Source organism: Lepisma saccharinum, chromosome 19 (assembly GCF_977018435.1).
Source record: "Lepisma saccharinum chromosome 19, izLepSacc3.1, whole genome shotgun sequence".
Taxonomy (NCBI): domain Eukaryota; kingdom Metazoa; phylum Arthropoda; class Insecta; order Zygentoma; family Lepismatidae; genus Lepisma; species Lepisma saccharinum.
Genome location: NC_139247.1, coordinates 15,651,740 through 15,672,156, shown reverse-complemented (window position 1 = coordinate 15,672,156; position 20,417 = coordinate 15,651,740). Strand labels below are relative to the sequence as shown.

General features: G+C 35.3%; 1 protein-coding gene across 1 annotated transcript in view; it reads right to left on the bottom strand.

The window, feature by feature from the left end:
* Window positions 1–20,417, bottom strand: part of beta-Man (beta-mannosidase) — a 176,446-nt gene that overhangs the window by 39,542 nt on the left and 116,487 nt on the right. Inside the window, exons 3-6 of the mRNA XM_083140766.1 lie at window positions 12,760–12,908; window positions 9,316–9,521; window positions 6,808–7,060; window positions 2,863–3,034 (exon numbers count right to left, since the gene is read on the bottom strand). Of these exons, the coding sequence (XP_082996892.1) occupies window positions 2,863–3,034; window positions 6,808–7,060; window positions 9,316–9,521; window positions 12,760–12,908 (780 nt within the window). The remainder of the gene's footprint in view (window positions 1–2,862; window positions 3,035–6,807; window positions 7,061–9,315; window positions 9,522–12,759; window positions 12,909–20,417) is intronic.

Here is a 20,417-nt window from a genome sequence, read left to right as displayed (position 1 = left end):
GAATAAGTTAAATGATTTCATCCATATATGTGATGCAAATATTGTCTCAACAGTTCATGACAATTAGTGTATAGTAGAGTGCTGCAATGAGCATTTTTCGCTCGAGGGGCAAAGAGTTTGCACAGTCAACGCTAGATGGCATGCAGAATTGATATGTCTTAAGCTCAAGCGGCAAAGAGTTCGCACGGTCAATGCTAGATGGCATGCAGAATTGATATGTCTTAAGCTCGAGCGAAAAATGCTTGAAAGAGCGAAATACACTCGAACTCTCGGACCCTATTAGTACACGTATTTCCGTCATTTGTCTATGGTAGTGGGCCCTCAAATATGGATCGTGAAAAAAAAAGACGAAGTGAAACTGAAAAAAAAAAGTGAACACAGTCATCATCTCCGTGATAAAAATTAAGTTTTGTACATCTTACCGAGATATGTGAAAATGAAATAGATGAATATGGGCTGAAACTACATAGGCTGACATTTTATGTTCCTACGATCATTTTCACGTTGAAATGATGTTCGATTAAATGTTATAACTGCATTTTATTATTTCGCAGAATATTATTATTCTTTTTGGTAAGTGAACAATGATGTACACATACTTCTTACACTGTTATACGATATTTGTAATTGCTTAGGCAGGTCTGTCAGCATGTGTATCCATTTAAAGTTTTGGTCTGTAGATATTATTGTATTGCATAGTTTCATATATATATTGTATTTGAGTCTTACATAATATATGGAATTAACATTTAGAATTGTAATTGCATAGAGTGATTTCCTTCCATGTGTGAGTTTTAGGTTGACAGTGCTGCTTATTAGGCTCTGAAATACAGGACGTTGTAAATGATTCCACTATGAGTGCAGTACGTTCGAGCATAGCACGTTCGAACATGGAAGATTTGATCGAGTTTGAGCGAGCTAAAGTGGTCTGATGAAGTACTCTAGTGTATACCCTGTTTGACTTCCATGCCAGAGTGGTTAACACATGATGCTATGATGCCTGGGTCCGAATCTTGGCCTGGGCATGGATGTTTTTTAGTGTTCATTCATCAATCTCAGGATATCATCACTCCCCCATCTTCACAAATTAGCCAAAAGTGGCTCAAGAAAGCAAAGTAAAATAAAGCAAATCAATCAATCAAAAACTAGAATAAAAATCAGTGCAGAAGTGTTAATAACCAGAAGATATGGAGCCAACAATGTATCAAGAAGAAGGTTGCAAATAGAAGAGTTAAAGAGTAGTGGGAGAATAGATGAGGAGAAAACAGAAGAAAGTAACTGGGTACTGGATACTACCAACGTGTAAGAAGATTGATACAAAACAAGGACATGCTGCCCTACACGACAGAGTGGTTGCACAGCATGCTATGATGCCAGGAGTCCCAGGTTCAAATCCCAGCTTAATCATGGGTGTTATTTGTGAGTGTCCCTTCATCAATTTCATCTGATTGCCACTCATCCTCATAGTCGCAATTAGCCAAAAGTAGCAATGCGATGCTAAATAACAAAACTTAATTTGGCCAGCCCCCTACGGCAGAGTGTTTAGCACATCACACAATGACACCAGGGGTCCTGGGTTGAAATCCTGGCCTGGGCATGAATGTTGTGCGTGGCCATTCATCAATTTCATCATATCATCAGTAATCCCCATTTTCGCAATTAGCTAAAAGTGGCACTAAAGTGAAGTAAAATAAAGCAAATGAATTATAACACCATTAAGCCTTGTTTCCATGATTATGAAAAATTAAGTATGCTGACCAAGTCAGTAATTTATTTTATTAAAAACATAAACTAAACGTAACGTTTCAACCTTATAGCAAGGTCTTCATCAGACTCTGTATCAAGTACAAAAGTGTAGTGGTGTACTTGATACAGAGTCTGATGAAGACCTTGCTAGAAGGTTGAAACGTTACATTTAGTTTATGTTTTTAATAAAATAAATTACTGCCTTGGTCAGCATACTTAGCAAATGAATCAAAACTTAATTCAAACTCAAAACAAGGACGTGCTTATGAAATGCAAGAATATAATCTGAAGGACACATGTACTTGTAATTGCGTATGGTGCAGAAGGGTTGGACAATGATAGAGACAGAAGCCAAATTAAGGCAATTCTTGACAAATATAGAGCCTAGTGTAGAAGATCTGAATATACAATATAAGGAACTAGGAGATTCAACATGGAATAGACCTAGTGAAGCTGCAAGAGAGAATATATCAGGTCAAGTGAAGATAGTTTGGACATGAAGAAGATGGAGCTAGAAAGACTTCTAGCAAGGGCATACGTGGACAAGGAAAAGGCCAAAAGGAAGAACAATATTTTACTGAAAAGATCAGATAGTGAAAAGTAGGGTAGAATTAAAATGCTGTTGAAAGAGAGATGTAGTGGAAAAATATAAGTAAATAGAGAAGTTTGACTTCCATGTCAACCTAGCCAGAAAAAAAAGTAAAGTGCTCCCCTGTGCTTAGCACCACACCATGAAGGCGTATGGTTGTACCTAGCCAGAAAGTGGAAATGATAAAGGATAATGATAAGCTATACATTAGTTTCTTTAATGGAGTGACTATTATTATTATTATTTTAATTTGTAGATTTCAGCACTGTCTTATCTGAACATATTACACCATCTCGTCTATTTACTCCATGCTTATTACATGTGCTCCAAAAGTGTTAAATATCATGTGGTTAATCTACAATAATATATATGATTGCTATATATCATCTCACCTTAATGATTCTATAATTATTAGTATCGGTTTTGGAAATTTTGTTGCCAGATATTTGTACTAACACCCAATTTATGATAAAAATAATTAACACTATACTTCAACATCAGTTCATTTTAACTGAAAAAATAAGTACCTTTCTTCTCGTCACCTGGAACAACTGGTTCTTGAATAAGTTCAACTGTTCGGAATCCAATTCGAATTGTTTTTTCACTTGTCTCATTACTATCATGACTGACAAAAGTTAAAGTCACATTATACAAAGGCTGCAAACCAAAACCATTAGGCCACCAGATGTCTACCTCCTCCTAAAGACAGAAAAAACAGATTAGCTTCAAGTTAATATATGATTTTGTGAATAAGCAGTCACATGTTCACCAGTAAACCAACTATTTTCACATATTTTTATTCAGTTAGCTTTAATGTATGAGTAAATGCTCATTATGTATTATGCAAACTATTAAAAGAAGCTTCTAAACCAGAATTTAATACTTTTTAAAGAACTTAAAGACTGGTTCATGTATACCACTGATAGTTCTCCATCGCACCCTTGCGATGACTGGGTTTCCATGTTGATTGTACTTGGGGAGGGCGAAGGAACTGTAGCGAGTGGCTATTTAAAAACACATGACCTACGAGATAAATTTAACCTCTACAAACAGAGTTGGCAGGAGAAAACTGCTTATTCCTTCCTGCTTTCTGTGCTGCACTTGGCAGAGGCAGTGTTGCTACATGAAGGGAAATTCCCCTTGGGGCAGGGAAATCTAGGTCCAATTTTAGGCAAAAAAAACAACAGATTTTATGAAAAGTATAGAAATTACCAGAAAATTTAAACTTGTCAGACTTCTGTTCTTTTACTTGCATTCCTGCATTGGTATTTTTTCTATTACATCTAATTAATATAGGTGAGGTGTATAAAAAATATATACAATAAATAAGAATTGTTGTATTAAACCAGGTCAAATTTCCAGAATATGCTACTGTCTGTAATAATAGCTATAATGAAAACAAATTGTTATAGCCATACATTGTTGCACAGCAAATGTACATTTTGCATGTTCCTGTAATGCATTTTCATATAAGATTTGTTATTGGGAAGTTCGAAAGTGGACATATAAAATAATTATGTGGAACGACATGATATATATTAGTATGTGATATAATCTCATCCTCATGCCAGTGATTGAAATTCTAAACTAAAGGGCTTAGGAAACGAAACATAATGACAAGTAATTAAAGCTTTTCAGCACCTTTATAAGCTTTCATCTTTCATAAAAATCCACACAAGCACACACATAAGATAAGATTAGAAAACATTTATTTCATCCATGAATCACTTATTTGCACATACATCCAATAATATCGGACATGTCAGCTTGTTTACAATATCATAGACAATGCAGTAGATTGGTTGATTTGATGTTTTAAGTCCACTTTATGCACAGTAAGGCTAATTGGGACTGGACCTACAGTTTAAAGTGGGATCCGAACCACTTGTGCCTCCACAGGGTATCGAACCCGGGACCCCTTGATTACAAGGCGACGATGCTACCACTGCGCCATCGGGGAGGCCCCTCAATGCAGTAGAAGAAAACAATGAAATACAATTTATGGTTACTGTGAAATATAGTAAAATTATTATACAATAATACGATGCCAATACAATACATTTTAACTGTAGAATATAATAAAATATCATTGAGTACAACATAATGTAATGAAATACTGCAGTTAAATGGAAATGTTACCTTATACTGGAGTGCTGGATCCAGTCTCACATGTTGTACCTGTTACATCACATGAGTGCAATTTTAGTATCATTTTATAATGATATTAGTCTTACCATTATATTATCTCTCAATATTTAATGTTGTCATCCATTACAGAATAGTATTTTTATATTGTAACTTTAACATGTCTTACTGGTATTACTTTTATGTATAGAAAGTATAACAAATACAAGTATACACCTCCAAGCATAAAACTGTAATAGACTAAGGTATCATTTCATTGTATTAGTATATTGTAATGTTTGACTGACATGTCCAATATCACAGCATGAAAATGCAAATGTGATTCATGGGTGAAATAAATCTAAATCTAAATCTACCAGTAACCAGGCCATGTTTGGAGAATCTGATACACAATGAGATGCCTCAATATCAGTATAATATAATGTGGTTTATGTTTTACAATACCTACTTTATTTTTAATAATATCTGAATTAGCAAAAGTGGTGAAGAAAAAATATATACATACATACATATATTATTGCAGGCTTAGATATTCATCAATTGAGTAAAAGCAGTGTTCCAGTAAATATTTTTTTACAGTTCTTTCTTAAAAGCTTTGCTTGTTTCAATGGTTTTTATGTGGCTTGGAAGGTTGTTATACAGGAGAGTCCCTGAGTACTTAGGTTCTTTTTTATATAGAACTGTATTGTGTACAGGTATTAGTAAGTTAGTTTTATTTCTTGTGTTGTAATTGTGTGTGTCATGGTGGCACCTAAACAAATCACAGAAGTTTGCCATTACATAATAGAGCAGGTAAAAAATGTACAAGCATGTGAGTGGCAGAACACCAAAATCCTTGAACAGCTTCTTACATGGTTCCTTTGGTCTTGTGCCCCTCTCATGATTCGTACAACTTTCTTTTGTACAATAAAGATTTGCCTACTCTTGTACGTATTTCCCCAGAATATAATTCCGTACGTTAACAAGGACTGAAGCTGAAATAAATTGTTTTCATTGTCTCCAAATTTGTGGTAGCCTTTATTACCTTGACGGCATAGATTATCTTGCTCAGTTTGCCTGCCAAAAAGTTGATTTCTGGTTCTCAGCTAAGATTTTCATTGATCCACAGCCCTAAAAATTTAACAGATCTCATAGTTAACCACATTGTTTTCTAATTTGATAGAAGGGTTACCTTGTGGTTGGCTCCTTGTGTGATGAAAATTTACTGACATTTAGTTTTAGTTTGTTTGTTGAGAACCACTTATCGAGATACTGTATTGTGTGACAAATGTTGGAAAGAAGATCACTGTTTGAGCCAGTCATCACCACACTTGTATTATCATATAAATTATTGCATTCGTATTAATGTCACATTTACTTATACTGGCTTACTTTCTCTGTTGCACAAAAGCTGTTTGAATATCAAGGCCAGCCAACCAGCTTTACATTGGATACTGCATAATCAGTACATCAAATCTAATGACTGCTATTACCACTCTTAACCTTTTCAGCATGGAGAACAAATATCTATGTTTACTCTTACTGTGTACCAATCATGGACAACATAAATATATGTTTTTATTTTTTGAGTGCTTAAACAAAAATATATGTGTTTATACATTATTTGCCGATTGTTTTGCTTCAAACGTTTCATATTTTAGTTCATAATCTGCCTGCTTGATGGCAGCACAAGTGCTATTATTTAGCCTCCCCAATGGCACAGTGGTAGCGTCGTTGTTTTGTAATGAAGGGGTCCCAGGTTTGATACCCAGTGGAGGCACATCATGGTTCAGATCCCACTTTAAACTGTAGGTCCAGTCCCGATTAGCCTTACTGTGTATATAGTGGACTTAAAGCACCAACTCAAAGAAACAAATAAACAAAATCCTCTGTATCGTTGCATGTGTGCTGTGCATTTGTAATTTGACACAATGCCTGAGATGAGTGTTAATTTTTGCTATTTTTGCTTGTATTGAAATTGTTTTAGATTTGTAACACTGGTTGAATTGTAACTCAGAATGAATATAAATGTTGCCTTATTGCCATCAATATCCATCATTCACTGAATGTTCAAGAAAATGAAGAGAGAATGTATTGAACAAACAAGACCATGTAAGAGATTTTACAATATTTTTGGAATTGCAGCACGGACACTTGAAGAAAACTACATACAATTGTTGTCAGTGATATTATAAACTGTGATACTTTGTATTCATAAACAAAATTTAAGGTCTATACAGCAACAAAGAAATTAATTTTCAGAAAAAGGTCAAGAGATGGTACATTTCTCTGAAGGGTTAATATACTATAACTGGCTTCTATACTATTTATCTCACTATTTAACTTACCTGATCTATTTTTACATCAACAGCAATTATAGCCTCTTTCTTCTTACTTGGATGGAGAACTACTGGAGATGTTACAACTTGTGTGTGAGATTTCAAGTGCAAATTAACAATCATATTTCCTGTAATACTTTCTCTGCCAGCCAATTCCAGATATGCTTTTAACTGTAGGTTCCAGTGAGCATGTTCCAGACTTGTGGAAGTAGAAACATCACGAATCTTGGCAGTATTGTAAGCTTCGAGATCCACACTTTTCCTGTATTATGAAAAACGGGAATCCCATTAGTACCAGATGCCCTTCATAAGTATTGTATTAATGCATACACATCCCAGTTTATTGGAGGACTAATTGTTTCTTTGGATAAATGAAATAATAATAATTCTTTGTACATATACTCAGTGTTCTTACTTACATAATGTCAGTCAAACAGGAATTACTTGCTAGACCCTGGAGAGTTTCAAATTTTTGCATGAAATGCAAAATATTTTGTACCAACTAAATTTTGTTCTTGACCTGGCAACCTTGCAAGTTTAATGCTGACTTTTGTCAACACTGCCTTCTTCCTACACCTGATGAAGTGGCTTGCTGCTGTGTAAATTTGAAATTCTCCGGTGATGGTGAGCAGGCACATAGTCACCAGAAATTCTACATATATCTAATTTAAATAGTTATAGTGGTAATTAATTTTGCTTCCTTAGCAATATGAAATGTCTTGTATAATTCATTTAATCTGCAGGTGATCACATTTTTGCCTTTAGATGGAGGCTGCTGGTAAAGGATGAGTCCTTCTCCCCCCACAGACAAAATAAAATTCTGGTTATGGTTTGCTGGTAAGTGTTTTCCAATTTCATTCACATTTTTCTTTCTAGCCTTTGTGGCTTTGTGTCTACATTAACCCCTTAAGTGGGTGTTTTGATTTTATAAACTGAGTTACAAGCAGGTTACCTGAGCTGTGTTCGGGGTTGTAATGTGTAACGTTAAGCAGGTTGCCCGAGCTAGGTTCGGGCAGGAAAGTTTTTTCCAACTTCAGATAGGGTAATGCAAATTGTTCTCGGGTATTGTTGTGTACACTATGCGGAATCCGATGCACAGTTGTTTTTGAGATAGAGAGAGAGAGAGAGAGAGAGAGAGAGAGAGAGAGTGAGAGAGTGAGACAGAGAGAGTGAGAGTGTACCTTAAACCTAAATGGGAATTGAAACTACTGCACACATAATTTAAATTAAACTGTCTCACTAAATTGTCAAGGAGAGAGAGAGAGAGAGAGAGAGAGAGAGAGAGAGTAAGAGAGAGAGAGTGAGAGTGTGTGTGTATCTTTAACCTACATGGGAATTGAAACTATTGCATACATAATTTATAGTAAACTGTCTCACTAAATTGTCAAAGAGAGAGAGAGAGAGTAACTTAAACCTAAATGGGAATTGAAACTACTGCACACATAATTTAAAGCAAACTGTCTCACTAAATTGTCAAGGAAAGAGAGAGAGAGAGAGAGTGTGTGAGTGTGTGTGTATCTTTAACCTACATGGGGATTGAAACTACTGCATACATAATTTATAGTAAACTGTCTCACTAAATTGTCAAAGAGAGAGAGAGAGAGAGAGAGAGAGAGAGAGAGAGAGAGAGAGAGAGTGTGTATAACTTAAACCTAAATTTGAATTGAAACTACTGCACACATAATTTAAGTAAATCGTATGTTGAATCTTAGACCCCAGTTCAGTGAGGCCCCAATCTACCCTTGTCCCAGAGGGCATATGGCTGTGGACAACATTATAACATTACATGTCTTGTAAATGAGAGAAAGGTGAATGAACACACAAACATTCAAGCAAACTGTACAAAACTGTACAAAACGAAATGTATCTATGTATGTACTACTGTATATCCATTTAAAGAAAATAATTCCCCGCTATGGGAACCTTGACTGGATCTGAAATGCACAAAAAGCAGCCAAATTCAAATGCCCGAGCACAACTCGGGCTCCCCACTTAAGGGGTTAATTTGTAACATCACATGACAGTAAAAATCAATTTCTTAAACACTATTGACATAAAATATTTTAATTCATGTGCTTAGAAGTAAAAAAATAATGTACAGTAGATTCTCTATTTTAAGTTTTGCAGGGTATTAAATTTCTTTAAAAAACATTGACTGATGCCAGAAGAGATTGGCCCCTGCTTGTAAGGGATGTCCAAGAGGAAAGTACATATTAATTAATTCATTGTCTCACTATAAAACAAGTTAAGAATTGAATAAACATTATTTGGAATCATGCTGTGATTGAAGCTATTCCTTCCATCCAGTAGGTATTCACACCAAGGACGTATTTAGGGGGGGTCCCCCCCCCCAAAGACTTATCAAGTACCCTATTTAAATAATGAAAATATACTTTTTTTGCATTTGTTACATACTCTATGGTTATTTATTACAGCCGAACTTATTGGAAGGTGAGAAATTGGGATCATATGGCTTTATTTTATTAATGGTTTAAAGGGTAAAGTATAATAACTTACCATATACCAACAGATGGGAATGCAGGTCCCCAATCCCATGCAAAGGAAGCTTGCATTTTCCTCAAATGATTAATGTGGCATTCCCCTCTGTAAGAATCTGGGACACATTGTGGAGGAACAACGTAGCTTCTAGCTTGCTCTTCATATTCTCTCCTAGCTGCCAGAATTGGAGACAAAAATTTAACTTCCAAATAATTGGCATTGGCCTGAAAAAACACAGTAAGATCAGTTCGATACCCCTTCATATGCATATAATAAATAATGAAAACATTATACATGGTGAAAAAGGTACATCCAAGATTGTCTTGGGAAGACAGGGTGGGCAAGGCACTTTCCTTTCAAAAAGTGTATTGACCCACAAAAAGTACTGCTTCAGTTTGAAGTCTTCGTTTTTACTAATATTGTAGCATTTCACCCTGCATGTATGAGATGTATATTTCTAGTTTCTTTCAAGGTATTTTTAGGCAGTGGTATTTCTATAGAATATATATAAAGAATTTGTATTTCTATAGAGGATTAAATAATAGCTATCACCTGCTCTGCTACACTCACTTATGAGAATAATAATAAGAGAGGGTATGCAGACTTAAATATAAATGCCATTCCTCTCAATAAAAAATGCCTGTATGTTGACAACAACCAAGTTATAGAATGATTATTCTTGAAATATTTAGTGTATATTTCTGGCTGTAATGGATGATATTCAGTAATCAACTCCCTCTGCAATTCAGTGTGCATAATCACGGTCCACTGCCGTACTTCAGGCAAAGATATCACATATCCTGCATTGATGACATGCAGGGTAAGCATTGTAGTACCAGGACCATACCCAGGATTTTTTTGAGGGGGGCCAAGCCCGAAACCATATACATATGATGGAATATATATCAATTATTAAATTAATTAATAATACAAATAAAGAAAATAATTTTGCTACATTTATAAACTAACAAATTAATTCCTTTAACAACTGGTTCAAAATGTCAAGAAATTAAATGATAGGTGAAACGTTTTTTTATAAATGTTAGATTTTATTTAATTATTGCTTTTTATTAATAATGATAATTAAAATTTCATACTTGTATTGTGTTATTTATCTATAATAGTGTAATTCTGCTAATGGTCTCTCGAAAGGAAATATTTCCTTAACAGAGTTGTAGCTAGAGATTTCAGTGCCCAGGACGAGAATAGATTTTTGCTCCCCCTGCACCAAATTTACACACACACATACACCCTACCTAGATGTAGCTGTTGGCATTCTTAGACACTGAAGAAATTTTATGTACCTACTCTTTTCCGTTGAATCTAATGAAGAAAAACTTCACATTTAAGGAATGTGGCTAATAAAAGGACATCTTCATTCAAGCAGTGTGTGGTATTGTTCAAATCTGCAAATTCGATTACAAATTAAAGATATCTAGGTGGAGGGCAAAAAATAAGAGACTTTAAGATGCCATTAGTTTTCTATTAACATGTAAGTGCTATGTTTTATTTCCGACAAAAGGACGTGAGAAAAATACAACAAATAACAGGTCAGTCAAATATCTGTGTGCCAGGGTCCTAGGGTGACAACCCTCTTCGCATCTACAGCTCCTATCCTTACTTGTCCAATGTGATATAATTATAAAGTCTTATCTATGACTACAGAAGTATGTTTTACCAGCTCCAAAGTAAGAGAGAGAGAGAACAAGAGATGTATGCAACATTCACACACAGACAAACATCATTCTTCATTCCTTGTATGTGTTTCTGTTATTATTCTAAGTAAAATATTTTTGAAGTCAAAACTAATAGCTTATATTTGTTGGTATAACACAAACTTTTGCCCTTGCAAAATGTCAATGGGGGGGGGGGGAGACTTTAATAGAATAAGATCATTGGTGAGAAAGTGGGAGATCCCGTCCACCATGGGAATTTGTACTCTGGATGTGACCACCAACGCTATGTTAGTATTGCAGCTGGGCATATAATTGTAGTGTTGCAATATTATGGACCAAAGTAACAGGAAAAAAATTAACTCAGCAATAGCCCCCTACTCCAACCTGTCTCCCTGACCCAACAATTAACAATACAGTCGTTTACAGAGAAGGCTGTCATATGGTGTACAGCTTGGTGCTTATTGCTTAAATTCCATTCTCAAAAGTAGTAAAATAATATAGTATTCCCAAATTTACAAATTTTAAATTTTCTTAAACCAGCAACACTGAACAACCATGATTTGATTTCATTTATAATAAAGATAATCTATGTTTACAAAATAATATATTTACAAGTTAAATGATACGTATTATGAATGATTCTCATAATGAAGAACATGTCTGCATGTGAATTAACCAAAAACAGGACATTTTCTCATCAAGATTGGAGTTCCAAAAAAGGCAGGAAAGGGATTAAAAATAGTGAAATTAGGGCATTTAGTAGCTTTGCATAAATGGTTATACAACTAAAATTACTAAATATAGTAGACTACAGACTTCTGGAGTCTGCCTCTCTCCAGAAACAACCAATTCATTTATGCAAGTAAATTGAAATTCTTGCAAATCGGAAAAATCGGCCATGCTCTTTTTATAGTTTTTTATAGGTTCACATTAAAATATTTCATGGCCCGAGGGGGGTGCATGGCCCCTTGCCCCCGCCCCCCTTTGCCAAAGAGATTCAAGGTATGATTATCATGTTCATATGAGAAATGTGTACTTATAAAATATCATAAATTTCTTGCTGTAAGAAGGTTTCTGATATGCTTTCCTTAACATGTGGGAATCTGTTTGCCCAGTTTCTTGATGTTTCTTCCCAAAGTTTGCTGTGTGATGACATCAGGTCGAATTACATACATTGATTATTCATAATTAAGGTACTCAGGTTTTCCGCGAAGCTGTTTTACATTATTTTCTATTAATTTTGGTAGCCACTGCCACCATCCTCGTGGCTTCCATTACTGCAGCAATTAACACTAGTGAACAGCAGGTGACATATACGCTCACATACAGGTGACAGCAGCACACCTAGCGGCGATTTAGGAAAAAACAACAGAAACACGCCAAGCAACAACACAACGAATTCCAACGCGGATGGTGGCAGTGGCACTGAAATTAATAGAAAATAATGTGAAACAGCTTCGCGGAAAACATAAGTACGTTAATTATCTATTACCGCGTCTCTCATTCCCATAGCATTAAGTATGAATTGATTATTCATGTTAAAGGCAAACCACCTCTGTTTCTAAAACAGCAGCAACTACAAGAATTTTAGAATATAGGAGAGTTAGTTGAAGATGCAAGAAACATTTTTAAGGGTGTTTAATGTTCTTTACTTTTGTATCAAAGCATCACAGCAAGACCATGGATATTCAGAAATATTTCTAGTTTGAAGCAATGAGAATTCTCACTAACTAAAAAAATGAATATTCAAATAAAATAAAATTGTTTCATTGGTTGTTTTCCTTACCTTCAAGAGATGCTTCACATCCACAACAAAACGATTGAACATGTTGTAAAACCAACCATATTTTTGACCATTTAGTTTCACTCTTGCTACCGTGTCAAGTCCATGGAACACCAGAACAACTCTTTTCATGGATAAAATTTCAGATGGAACTGGAAGGAAACACAATATTAGTAATTTTATCTATGCATATATCAAATAATAATATAGAAGAAACAAATATATTTGTGTATGCTTTTATGAATGTACACATACACACATGCATAAAGACATATAAATATTCAAAAATGCACATATATATATTAGAAAAATAGGAAATTTGAAACTATGTTTTAAGAGAGCTTATCTAGCTAGCTACAAATGTTGAAATGTATGTTTGTTGCTTCCAATAGCAAATATGACATTTCAGATACTCTATTGCTGCCAATTGGATTACTGGAAAGGATTGTATTCACTTGTATCCACAAGGTGAATTGAAATATGCTGCATTCTAACAGAATAAACACATTAATTGGAATGTATGGCTTTCAATTGCAACCAATAGGTGAACTGGAATATACCACATAGAATTGAAACCAATACACGAAACAGAATCAACAGATGTACTGGAACAAATCAGGATTATTCTTCCAAGTGAAATAAAAACCTAGAGCATATCAAGAAATAAGGCTCACTATTAGTGCATACACTGCATAAAACTCTTTAAAACTTGAAAGAGATGCTAGTAATATATTTTAACTCGAATAAGGGCTATTTGGAGTGATACATTATTTCCATAGAACATGTTTTGATCAATGTACATATGTAATAATTGGAAAAATAGCAATGATACAGTATTTCGTATATTTAAATTAATTACCAATTATATGTTGAAATTGCATAAATTGCATTTTTCAAATGTGTGATGTGAATTTGTAGATTAAAATCATGTCATGGAAAATGTGCAACATCCAATTAAATTGAATCAAGAAACTGTAAATAAAGCAGTTAACTTTAAAACCGAGAACAATTGCTTCAATTACTTAGTAACTTGCAATTCACCAATTGATTGATAATCATGGTTCAAAATTATAATTAGTTTGACTGTTCATTCTAGCTGATTGCAATATCTTACACACACTTATAATATAATAATAATAATATATCTTTATTGAGCGGGCGAGGTTCAGCGTACGCTGCTCTCCCACCTAACCCTTGTCAGAATACAGTCTACAGTTACAAACGGTATATATATCCAATAAGAAAAAAAGAAAAGAAAATAATAATAATAATAATAGTAAATAAGTAAGAAAGATGAAAAAAATGCATGGACAATTTGAAATCAAATAAGAACTGTAAAGATACAATTAATGAGTATATGTATACAAAAATACATAAAACTAAATTCTAAATACAATTTTAAGTATATATATATATATAGGCACACACACATGTACACATAAATGCATATTTGTTAATGTTTGATGGTGCAAGAATAGAAATATTTGACATGAAGTAATATAAAATTCTTACATTGACATTAATACATTGTGGGATGTATTTTTATTTGTGTGTGAGTAGTTGTATTGATACTATTATAAACCCAAGAAAGTATGAACCCCCCTCAAGCAGATTTGGCTATACTTAAAACAAGCTCAACATGCCCATATGAGCTTTTTGCTCAAGTGTGGAACCCTGCCTAATCAAAGATTTTTGTAAAAATGCCCCTCGGAAAGTATGAACCCCCTCAGATTGATTTGTTTACACTTACAAAAGGCACTTCTGTGAGATTGTTGTCCATAAACCTGTCAAAAATATGCCCCTCTTGATATTTTTTTTGGCCACACTTAAAATTAAGCCAAGATGCTTATAAAACCCACACCCACACACACCCACACCCACACACACCTACACACACCCACACCTACCCACACCCACCCACATACACCCACACCCACACCCACATATATTTACTTCCGGTCCACTTCCGGTCCACTTCCGGTTTAAGTTCAATTGGACACCAGGCTCATCTTGCATATCTAGTACTAAGACAATGCAATATGCAGAGACCCCTCTAGAATTGCTCCGTGACTCTCTCATTTCTTACATCATAAACATATGATTTTTCCCCTATGAGAATAACACTACAAATGGTGTCATCAGGTAATGCCTCATGGAATTCACAGATAATTTTAATGTTTGTCCTGTCATTCACCACAACCTGTTTTCTTTTTGAGGTGTTGATGACAAACATGGGCCTCTGTGCTTTGAATTCATCTGGTGTGTAATACATGTCAGTATTGCCAGTAGTGACCCTTTTGTATGCTGTAAATGCCTCATATAATTTGAGGAAATCATCCTTGGAAATGTCTAAATTATAATTTTCTCTAGGAAATACCTCATTTCTGCCATTTTTAAGATATATGTTCTTGATGTTGCAGTTATCAAATCTACTTGAATTTTTTTCCTGATTATTGTGTCTTCCAGTCTGAAACAGTACCACCACAAAATCAGGCATGTCATATTGAATACTGGAGAATGAATTTGTAGCATCAAACTCATAATAAGAACCAGCGGCAGGCTTCTGTACACATTGATATGTATAAAATTGTAAAGGCGCCTGTGGATTTTTTAGGATATCTGCTTTGTATTTAAGAGCATAACTGGCCTCATATTCAACAACAGGGATTCTTAACTCCATAGTCTGAATAATGCATTTGCCTGCATCAGGTAGGGTATTAGGCAGAGCTTCTCCTGTAGGGTTTAATGTACTGTACCTCATCAAAGCATTATTATCATTGGCAGCTCTTCTAAATGTAATTCTTAAACCACCCTTCCACATAATATCTTTGTAATCTGAGAAGAATCCTGGCAACAGGCGCATGGGGAACAGCACTGTGTGGCTTTTGGATAATATTTTATCACCAGCCTCAAATCCACCTATTTTGTAGTAAGAAGCCTCGGTTTTGGATAATTTTAATGTGGCCAAAGCTGTGGAGGTAATGCCGGGATAATCCAATCTGTTTATAACAACACCATGCTTTCTGATCTCAATTTCAGAGAACAGATGCGGCACAAAATTATCCACCAATCTTATATTTGAATTTGCCGGATAATCTGTTCCATCGAGCTTTACAACATCAAACTTGATGTATAGATCTGCTCTGTGGGGGTGTATAAAGCCATCCCCTACATCAAGATCAACCTCAATCTCTGTGTTGGGTTGATTTAAATTTGCAAATGTCCTCCTGTTTGGGGGGAATGATTGTAGCTCATAATTCTCAATATTTTCCATTGTATGTATTTTTATTTAAATATTAATCTCTATGATTGCAGTTGTTGTGGCTCCAGCAAAATCAACTAATTCTTCTTTTTCATTACTGACCATCAATTCAATATAATCTATTCTATTATGGCACACAGGAAAATATAATGTTGGGGATGGATTGTAGATGATTGGCTCCATGAATTCGGAATTAGGTTTGAATGTTGCAATGATGCCGGTTTGTTTGTGAGTGCCTATGCCATCTGATTTGGTGATCATACCCTCCGCCACATTACAGTGAATATTCAGAGTCTCTATGGCTAAGAATTTAAGTATATTCATAGCAGTGTGTTTGATGGCCGCTTCAAGTTTTGTGTTGTTCTCAAAGCCTAGCAGCTCTCCTATAGTACCCAGATCCACTGTTTCTGTAGCAGATACAATCTCTACTCTGTGAGTGACAGAATTTTGAGTTAACACTATACCTCTGGGTAATTGAGCATTTAGAGTGGACAGATTATATTGCCCTGGAGTGATGACAATTTTTTGATCCCCTACTGCAATTTTGTTGTTGTGGTGTGTAATATTAGGTATCAAGTACATGCCATAAAATGCTCTGAGAGCTATTGTTTTGGGATACACTATGTCATCATGCAATTTAAGTTTCAATATTGAATTTTGGCTGGTGAGATGGAATACCCCCATGATGTTTTAAATACCACAAGGCTTTTTGAAAATCTTCAATTGATGGTTTATTTATTTGAGACAGATATCTAAGAACAGATAAACACAGATGTCCACAATTAACATCTTTGAAATTTTGAACGCGGGCATTATTGTAATAAAGATTAGCTGATTTTAGATATTTTATTAAATTTTCAGGTGGAACACCTCCAAATGAATCAAACACAAATGCCGTATTGTTTAAATATTTAAGATAACAGATCCAGTGAGTGCCCTGATTTTTGTACTTATCCAAATTAACAATGCCACACTCTTTGTTGAGTGGTTGTTCTGGTAAAGAATCAGACATGTACACACCTCTAAAATTTTTGATGCCCAGTGGCTTGATTAAAGCTTCAATATCTTGGTTTGTAAGCGGCTCTTGTTTTTTTTAAACTTATTCATGGCTCTCTTAACACCTTTGCCTTTTTTCTCCATGGCCAGGTTATGGCGCTTCTGCTCATCTAATTCTGCCCTATTTTTCTTGGCATCTATTACTGTTTTTGCTATGGCAGCTGATCCCCCAGCCAAGCTCCCAACAGCCCCGAGAGCAGCTAAGATGGCAGGGATGGTAAATATGAATCCCCCTACATGTGATTTTTTTCTAGATTGTTGTAATTTTTTTAATTGGGGGGTACTAAGCAACAATTTCATACCATGTCCCTTGGCAATACAAGATTTTTTTTTTCTTGCGCTGCTTTTTGGTTAAAAGACTATCAATAAGCCCAAGAGATTTGAGACCTGCATAAGGTATTTGATACATAACACCCTTGGCCTTCATCGTAGGTTTATTATATACATATTCACAGCCCCCACCCCAGTTTTTGTTTGGTGTTCATAGCTATGGTGGTTCCCAATGCTGCTATTTTTTCACTCAAAGAAGCATCTTTGCTTACAAATCTACCAAATGCAGCCTCTTCTAATTTTTTGTCTGCAACATGTCTCTTGTCAAGATCAGAATCTGTGTTGTATGCTATGTCATGGTCTCTACAAGCAGCATCTAGGGGATTAACACCAGAATCACCTCTGTTTAATCTATGGTCCAATTTTGTGCCTGGACCACAATACTGATAGCCTGGAATATGTAGTTCAAATGGCAGCTTGTTTATAATGTCATTAACCAGGCCCCGGCCCTCAGAAATATTCCAAAATTTGGGGGGTAGAGTATTAATAATTTTTATAAGATATCCAATCCCCTTAGGGTCATTCACTATAAAATTAGACAATTTTGTGCTTATCATGTCCATAATTCCAACCTTTTCATTGTAAAAATTGTGGTTGCCAGCATTTTCCTCCCCAGCTATCACCAATAACCTATCTACAAGTTTCCTGACATCATCAACCCACACAAATTCTTTAGGCAGGGTGTTGTATTGTTTGATTCCACTGCCAGTCTTGATCTGTGACCATATGGGCTTGATTAAATTATTGTATTTTGCCCCACTGCTAGACTTGACTCTTTTTTGTGTGGGATCATTGTTCTGGTATAGAGCATCTGATTTTATTAATATTTCTTTGTAATGTTCATAATCTTGATCTGTATAGCTGCCAGGCCTTTTCCTAGTCATCAGTTCCCACAACCCAGGTGTGCCGGGGTACTTAACAAAAGCACCTTTTTCTCCGAGACGAGATTCTGAATAAACAATCAGATCATCCCCCATAAATGTTACTCTGAAATTGCCAATTCTATGTATGATACTGCCATCAAGCTCTGTGTCAGCATATAAGCCAAACACCTCATCTTTATTGTCTTTAGGTGTGGTTAAATATTTTTGAGCAAGAAGACCCAATTCAATAGGATCCTGAGTAGCTTCAATTCTTCTAGGAGCAATAGGACTAGGTGTATGAATACTGGAAAGTGGGGTGAATGGATAATCTAATATGTTCCTAGCAGCTACAGGTACAAGCTCTGTGATCAAATTTTGATTTTGCTCTGTAACAGTTTTGATATTCTTACCTAATTCACTAATAGCATCAATTACAGGCTGTTCTGCTTGTTTGTGTTTTTCATAAATTCCCCGGTTCTCTGATTTCCATCCCTTAAATCTTTTTACAAGATAATCTCTTAACTTAAGATCATCAATTATTGGCCTTTTCATGTTTATTTATTTATATTTCAATGTCTAGAAAATTGTTGATTTTATTTCTGTATTTGCCACTATTGGGTGTTCTTGTCATATCAATAGTGACAAACCCATAACTGTCCTGGTTCCACCACCTACTGCAAAACTTGGAAAAATCATTGTAGCTCAAGTCCCCACCTACATATTCATCATGTATGTGTTTGAGGTTGGTATGATCTTGATGAAACACACATATAAAATTGCTGTTGTCTCGGATCAGCTGCTTCGGTATTTTAGAAAAAGTCTGTGCCAGGTAGAAGCAATCAATGTTTTTGTGTCGGCCCTGTGTAAAGAAATTTCTAACCTTGTTTTGATTATCCAATATAATGTCATCAAACACAACAACAGAATTATCGAGACAGTCATGAAGTGGCTTAACATCTGGTTCAAAAGTGGCAATATCCAATCTATAATATACCTTCATCAGCTGCTGATATTTTAATTGTTCCAAGCTCTTAGAGAAGACATACAAGTGCCTGTTTTTCCAGTCTAACCAGTTGGGTGCCAATAAAAAATTATCAACCATTAGTGTAGTTTTACCACAAGCAGATGGCCCAACAATAAGACACCTAATATTATCAGGCAGCAAGTTGCCATTTCTCTTATTCTGTTGTTCAGGTTCTGGCAGCCTTTTTATAACATCCCAGGTGCTCATATTATTATTTTGTCTGCATCGATCCAGCTGTGTTCTGGGAGTCCTAGCCATTTGACAAGTATCTTGTTGCCTTTTCTGCGGATGATTTTTTCTATGAGATATGTGTCAGGCTGTTTAGTTTTGCTGAGTTCTTGTTCATAGAATCGGCCTTTGAGAATTTCTCCTCGATGATCTTTTATTATATATGTGTTAAGGGTCCCGGGTTTAACTTGAACCACTGTAAATAATTCAGTGCTCCAGTTTCTTGTAAAGCCTCTTTTGAATAAGTGCTTATATTTGCTGATTCTTACTTGATCACCCACCCTGTATTTGGCCTTTCTTGTTGTTGGCTGGTATCTAGGATAATAAACAGTCCTGATCAATTTTTGCTCATCAGATGAAGTTACTTCAGAGGGTTTCATGTTGATTGTGGAATGGACCGAGTTGTTATATTTATGTAGAAGTTCTGGAAGAATATTTATCCATTTATAATTACCTTGGAGGGTAAATTGTTTATACATAAGATTTTTTAGGGTTTTGTTGAATCTCTCTACAATTGAGGCTTTGAGATCACTGTAACTCGAGTAATGTTTTATTGCCTGGCTTTTAATAAATTGTTGAAACACTGAATTATAAAATTCTTTGCCATTATCTGTTTGCAAATAGCGCGGTGATCTTCCACTCTGATTGATGATTGTCCTGAAGGCTTCTGTAACACATTTTCCAGTCTTGGATTTGAGTGGCACAGCCCAGGCAAATTTTGAAAATGTATCTATTACAGTGAGTAGATACTTGTAGCCCTTGTTGATTTTGTCTAAGTTTTTCAGCTGTCCACTTGCCATCTCAATCAAGTCGCTCTGCCATAAATCATCTATGCCCTTTGTGATTACTGGGAGCCTCTTAAAATTATGTCTGGCCTGTCTGTGTAATTCATCAACAA